At 43.0% G+C, this 7,397-nt stretch overlaps 1 protein-coding gene across 1 annotated transcript; it reads right to left on the reverse strand.

The window, feature by feature from the left end:
* Positions 1 to 460: 460 nt before the first annotated feature.
* On the reverse strand, positions 461 to 1,829 carry LOC101285243 (serine/arginine-rich splicing factor 3-like). Its single transcript, XM_033414798.2, has one exon. It carries the CDS (start codon positions 1,723 to 1,725, stop codon positions 1,246 to 1,248), a length of 480 nt encoding a protein of 159 aa, XP_033270689.1. The 5' UTR covers positions 1,726 to 1,829; the 3' UTR covers positions 461 to 1,245.
* Positions 1,830 to 7,397: the final 5,568 nt, after the last annotated feature.

Genomic DNA, 7,397 nt, shown 5'->3' on the forward strand with positions numbered 1-7,397 from the left:
ACTTGGGTGGCTATTTGCTTTCTCATATTAGGGAAGTTTTCAACTATAATCTCTTCAAATATTTTCTCGGGTCCTTTCTCTCTCTCTCCTCCCTCTGGGACCCCTGTAACACGAATGTTGTTGCATTTAATGTTTTCCCAGAGGTCTCTTCGGCTGTCATTTCTTTTCATTCTTTTTTCTTTATTCTGTTCCACAGCAGTTAATTCCACACTTCTGTCTTCCAGGTCATTTATCCGTTCTTCTGCCTCAGTTATTCTGCTATTGATTCCTTCTAGTGTAATTTTCATTTCAGTTATTGTTCATCTCTGTTTGTTTGTTCTTTAATTCTTCTAGGTCTTTGTTAAACATTGCATCTTCTCGATCTTTTCCTCCATTCTTTTTCCGAGGTCCTGGATGTTCTTCACTACCATTATTGTGAATTCTTTTTCTGGAAGGTTTCTTTCTTCACTTCATTTAGGTGTTTTTTTTTTTTTTGTAACCAAAACTTTAATCCCAAGGATTCTCACAAAACATATTACAAATGACAGCATGAAAAAAAAATCTTGCACAGTAACTCATAGTTCAGCTCTACAATGTACCCTTAAACTGGCAGGACATGGGTATCTTGAATAGTGTCAAATTTCCAAATAATATTACAAAGAGCTATGTATCCATATTCAGCAATCACAGAAGGTAAACTAACTTTCTTGAAACTTCTTAGATTCTAAACCCACTGGACAACCTCTTGTCCAGTGTGAAGACTAGTGGAATTTTTAAACCTCTAATCTAGTTTAAGGGTGCAGCTTTAATTTTTACCTGCTGGCTTGTGTTCACAGCAGCTTTTAAAGACTGCTTAACTACAGCTGCATACCATATCCCAGCTACAGAGTCTTTTCAATTTTTACCAGTTTTGTTTCCGTAATATTAAACATCACACTTTAGCTGGGCAGGAGTTAGAGGTTTATTATCAATCTATGCAAGACTAAAAATTCAAAGCAAATTCAATTTTGCTTAAGGGAACATTGTAAAGTAACAATTCTTGATATTACATGCCTCATATGATCCATTTCAAACCATAGAGAATTACATCTTTTTGTGTCACTGTTCCAAGAGACAAACAAATGTGAACAGCTAAAATATTTTTAAAATGCACCAAACTTATGAAGTCTCAAACAAAACTTGAATTTTCTGTACATACTCCTGTCAAATGAAGTTACTTCCTGTACACCACTCCTCTTGCAAACTGGTCTTCTATTTCCTTTCATTTCACCTAGATCGGCTACGAGACCTAGAGAAAGATGGGGACGGCTTGTGATTTCTCTCCTGGGACAGTGATCTCTCTCTTCTCCTATCTCTAGAAAGGGACCTGCTCTGGCTGCGGGAGAAACTTCTCCATCTTGGAGATCTGCGGCAAGGTGGAGGACTCCTCCTCCGATAATCATCTCGAGGGCGACGACCCCAAGAAGGAGGTGGGCCACGATTTCGACTTCTCTTTTCACCATTCGACAGTTCCACTCTTACTCGGCAGCCACATAGTGTTCTCCCATCTAGCTCTCGGACATCATCGGCTGCATCTCGAGGATCTTCAAATTCCACAAAAGCGAAGCTGGGAGGGTTTCTAGCAACCCACACACTTCGGAGTGGTCCATAATAGCCAAAAACTCGTTCCAATTCAGTCTTGTTACCATTGTTTCCAAGATTACCTACATAAACTTTACAGTCCAACGGACAGGAATCACGATGCATTTCGAGATCTCGGGTTAGAAACGCGTAGGCTCAAATCCACACACCCTCGCCTGGGTCTTCCCGGTCCCCTCGCGCCTGGCACCCACAGATGCTCTCCCACACCTGTCGTCCACGAAATGGCCCATTTAGGTGTTTTTCTGAAGTTTTATCTTGTTCCTTCATCTGGTACATAGCCCTCTGCCTTTTCATCTTGTCTATCTTTCTGTGAATGTGGTTTTTGTTCCACAGGCTGCAGAATTGTAGTTCTTCTTGATTCTGCTGTCTGCTCTCTTGTGAATGAGGCTATCTAAGAGGCTTGTGCACGTTTCCTGATGGGAGGGACTGGTGGTGGGTAGAGCTGGCTGTTGCTCTGGTGGGCCGAGCTCAGTAAAACTTTAATCCACTTGTCTGCTGATGGGTGGGGCTGGGTTCCCTCCCTGTTGGCTGTTTGGTCCGAGGTGACCCAAGAATGGAGCAAACCTGGGCTCTTTGTTGCAGCTAATGGCCTACTCTGGGAGGGCTCATGCCAAGGAGTACTTCCCAGATCTTTTGCTGCCATTGTCTTTGTCCTCACGGTGAGCCACAGCCACCCCCCACCTGTGCAGGAGGCCCTCCAAAACTAGCAGGTAGGTCTGGTTCAGTCTCCTATGGGGTCACTGCTCCTTCCCCTGTGTTCTGATGTGCACACTACTTTGTGTGTGCCCTCCAAGAGTGGTCTCTCTGTTTCCCCCAGTCATGTCGAAGTCCTTCAGTCAAATCCTGCCAGCCTTCAAAGTCTGATTCTCTAGGAGTTCCTCCTCCCATTGCTGGACCCCCAGGTTGGGAAGCCTGACGTAGGGCTCAGAACCTTCACTCCAGTGGGTGGCCTTCTGTGGTATAAGTGTTCTCCAGTTTGTGAGTCACCCCCCCAGAAGTTATGGGATTTGATTTTATTGTGAATATGCCCCTTCTACCGTCTCACTGTGGCTTCTTTGTCTTCGGATGTGGGATATCTTTTTGGTGAGTTCCAGTGTCTTCCTGTTGATGATTGTTCAGCATTTAGTTGTGATTCTGGTGCTCTCACAAGAGGGAGTTGATGATCCAATGCTGATACATTATTATTAGCTAAAGTCCTTAGACTATATTAGGGTTCACTCTTTGTGTTATATATTTTAACCATAACAGTATCATTCAAAATAGTTTCACTGCCTCCCATATCCCATGTGCTCCACCTATTCAGCCCTCCTATTTCCCCCACCCTGCCAACTCTTTGCAACTACTGATCTTTTTTACTGTCTCCCTCTAGTTTTGCCTGTTCCAGAATGTCATATACTTGGAAACATATGGTATATAGACTTTTCAGTTTGGCTTCTTTCACTTAGTTATATGCATTTAAGGTTTCTTTCTGTGTTTTTGTGGCTTGAGAGCTCATTTCTTTTTACTGATGAATAGCAATCAAGTCTATGGATGTACCAGACTTTATCCATTCACCTACTGAAGAACATCTTGGTTGCTTTCAAGTTTTGGTAATTATGAATAAAGCTGCCATAAATATTTGAGTGCATGTTTTCTTCATAAACATAAGTTTTAAACTCATTTGGGTAAATACCAAGAGACATATTTTCTGGGAATGAGTGGCCAAAATGGTGGAGTAGAAAGACCCTGAGCTCACTTCCTCCCATGGGCACACCAAAGTTACAACTGTTCAGATACAAACTTTCGATGAGAACAATGTGAAGACTAGAAGAAAACATTTTCCACAACTAAAGATATAAAGAAGGAACCACAGGGAGACAGGTGGGGGGGTAGAGATGCAATAGAGTCAATACCTATACCCGCCCTGGATAGGTGACCCACAAATGGGAGAATAATTACAATTGCAGAGGTTCTCCCCAAGGAAAGAGTGGTCTGAACCCCACATTAGGCTCCCCAGCCCAGGGGTCCTGCACCAGGAAGACAAGCCCCCAGAACATTTGACTTTGAAAGCCAGTGGGGCTTACTTTTGGGAGAGCTAGAGGGTTGTGGGAAATAGAGACTCCACTCTTAAAGGGCACACATAAAATCTCACACTCTCCAAGATCCAGGGCAGAAGCAGTAATTTGAAAGTAGCCTGGGTAAGACCCACTTGTTGATCTTGGAGAGCCTCCCAGAGAGGCAGGAGGCAACTGGGACTCACACTGGAAGCATAGATGCTAGAAGGAGCCATTTTGGGGAGCTCAGCCTACCATGAGGACACTGGTGTTGGCAAGCACCATTCTGGATCCCTCCCTCTAGCTTATCAGTGGTGAGAGCCAGCCCTGCCCACTGGATAGTCAGAACCAATCCTGGGATACACCAGACCAAGCAGCTAGCCAGGCAGGGACACAGCCCCACTCACCAGCAGGCCAGCTGCCATAGGACCCCCTAAACCCCCAGCCACTCCAGGGCCCAGCCCTGCCCACCAGAGGGCCCAGGAACCAGCACCACACACCAGTGGGTTGTCACTAGTCCTGGAACACCTGGGACTAGTAGCCAGCCTTTGGAACATGACCCTGACAACCAGCAGGCTACCACCAACTCCAGGATCCCTGGGGCCTGAAGCCAGAGAACCCAGGACCTGGTTCCACCCATGGATGGGCTGGCACTAGCTCCAGGACCTGGCCTTACCCACGAGTGGGTGGGTGTCAGCACCTGGGACCCTATGGACCCCAATACTGCTCACCAGCTGGTGGACACCAGCCCAGGGACCACTGCCTCCCCACAGCCAGCAGTGACAGGACCCAGCCCACCCACCAGCAGGCCAGCAACAGCCCCAACACTATCTGGGCCCTGACCCCATCCATCAGTGGGCTGCCACCATCTCTGGGACGTCCCAGACTCCACAGCCAACCATATAAGAAACCAGCCCCACCCACCAGCAGGCCAACACTAGCTCTGGGATCCTTAGCCCCACATCCAGCTACCTCAGGACCTGGCTCTGCAGACCAGTGGACCAACACTAGCCCCAGGAACCCCGGGACTCTGCAGCCAGCCATCTGGTGACACAGCTAAGCCTACCAGCAGGCCAACACCAGCACCAGGACTCCCTGGGTCATACAGCCAGCCATGCCAGGACATGGTCCTGCCCACCAGTGGCCAGCAGCCTCCACATTAGGTAACCAGTTGGACTGGAATGGGGCCAGCCATGCATATCAGCATGCAAAAACAGAAAGGCCCACACAATTCACATAGAGGGCAGCCCACACAGAGAGAACATATATCTCTGGTGACCAGAGCGGTGTGTACTGCTGGACCCCATAGGACATCTCCTACATATGGCCACTTCTCCAGATCAGGAACATAACAAACCTACCAAATACATATAAATAAAAACAGAGAATTAAGCTAAATGAGGCCATAGAGGAATATGTTCCAAACAAAGGAACAAGATAAAACCCCAGAAGAACCAAGTGAAGTGGAGATAAGCAATCTACTGAACAAAGAGTTCAAGGTAATGATCATAAAGACACTCGTAGAACTCAGGAGAAGAATTAATGTAACAATACATTAAAAGGATCATACACCATGATCTAGTGGAATTTATCCCAGGGATGCAAGGATTTTTCAATATCTGCAAATCAAACATTGTGATACACCACATGAACAAATTGAAGAATAAAAACCATATGATCATCTCAATAGATGCAGAAAAAGCTTTTGAGAAAATTCAGCACCCATTTATGATAAAAACTCTCCAGAAAGTGGGCATAGAGGGAACATACCTCAACATAATAAAGGCCATATATGACAAACCTACAGCTAACATCATACTCAATGATGAAAACTGAAAGCAATTCCTCTAAGATCAGGAACAAGACAAGGATGTCCACTCTTGCCAATTTTATTCAACATAGTTTTGGAATTCCTAGGTACAGCAATCAAGAAGAAAAAGAAATAAAAAGAATCCAAATTGGAAAAGAAGAAATTTAACTGTCACTGTTTGCAGATGACATGATACTGTACATAGAAGATCCTAAAGACAGCGCCAGAAAACTACTAGAGTTCTTCAATGAATTTGGTAAAGTCACAGGTTACAAAATTAAAGCACAGAAACTTGTTGCATTTCTATACACTAACAACAAAAGATCAAAAAGAGAAATCCAACAAACAATTCCATTTACCATTGCATCAAAAAGAATAAAACACCCAGAAATAATCCTATCTAAGGAGACAAAAGACCTGTAATCTGAAAATAATAAGACGCGGATGAAAGAAATTGAAGAAGACACAAATAGATGGAAAGATATACCACGTTCTTGGATTGGATGAATCAATATTGTCAAAATACTATACTACCCAAAGCAATCTGCAGATTCAATGCAATCCCTATCAAATTACCAATGGCATTTTTCATAGAACTAGGACAAAAAATCTTAAAATTTGTGTGGAGATACAAAAGACCCCAAGTAGCCAAAGCACTCTTGAGAAATAAAACGGAGCAGGAGGAATCATGCTCCCTGACTTCAGACTACACTACAAAGCTACTGTCATCAAAACAGTATGGTGCAGGAGCAAGGACAGAAATGTAGATCAATGGAACAGGATAGAATGCCCAGTAATAAACCCACACACCTATGGTCAATTAATCTATGACAAAGGAGGCAAGACTAAATAATGAGGGAAATACAATATCTTCAATAAATGATGCTGGGAAAACTGGACAGGCTACATGTAAAAAATGAAATTAGAACATTCTTTAACACCATTCACAAAAATAAACTCAAAATGGATTAAAGACCTAAATGAGAGACTGAACACTATAAAACTCTTAGAGGAAAACCTAGGCGGAACACTGTCTGACATAAATTGCAGCAATATCTTTTTGATCCACCTCCCAAAGTAATGGAAATAAAAACAAAAATAAACAAATTGGATATAATTAAACTCCAAAGCTTTTGCACAGCAAAGGAAACCATAAACAAAATGAAAAGAAAACCCACAGATTGGGAGAAAATATTTGCAAATGATGTGACTGACAAGGGATTAGTCTCCAAAATTTACAAACAGCTCATGTGGCTTAATATCATCCAAACACACCACCCAATCAAAAAATGGGCAGAAGTCCTAAATAGACACTTCTCTAAAGAAGATATATAGATGGCCAAGAGGCAAATGAAAAGGTGTTCAACATCGCTAACTATTAGAGAAATGCAAAACTACAATGAGCTATAACCTCACAGTAGTCAAAATGGCTATCATCAAAAAATCCACAAATGGTAAATGCTGGAGAGGGTGTGAAGAGAAAGGAACCCTCCTACACTGTTGGTGGGAATGTAAATTGATACAGCCACTATGCAGAACAGTATGGAGGTTCCATAAAAATCTGAAAATAGAGCTACCATATGATACTGCATTCCCACTCCTGGGCATATATCTGGAGAAAAACATGGTCCAAAAAGATACATGCACCCCAATGTTCATTGGAGCACTGTTTATAATAGCCAAGACATGGAAGCAACTTAAATGTCCATCAACAGAGGAATGGATGAAGAAAAATTGGTACATATATAAAAGGAAATATTACTCTGCCATTAAAAAGGATGAAATAATGTTATTTTTAGCAACATGCATGGACCAAGAGATTGTCATACTGAGTGAATTAAGTCAGACAGAGAAAGAGAAATATCATATGATATCACTTATACAGGGAATCTAAAAAGAAATGATACAAATGACACATATTTACCAAACAGAAA

This window comes from Orcinus orca, chromosome X, assembly GCF_937001465.1.
Source record: "Orcinus orca chromosome X, mOrcOrc1.1, whole genome shotgun sequence".
Taxonomy (NCBI): domain Eukaryota; kingdom Metazoa; phylum Chordata; class Mammalia; order Artiodactyla; family Delphinidae; genus Orcinus; species Orcinus orca.

Coding starts and splice junctions, on each gene's coding strand:
- LOC101285243 (XM_033414798.2), bottom strand. CDS start 1,725: ATGCATCGTGATTCCTGTCCGTTGGACTGTAAAGTTTATGTAGGTAAT.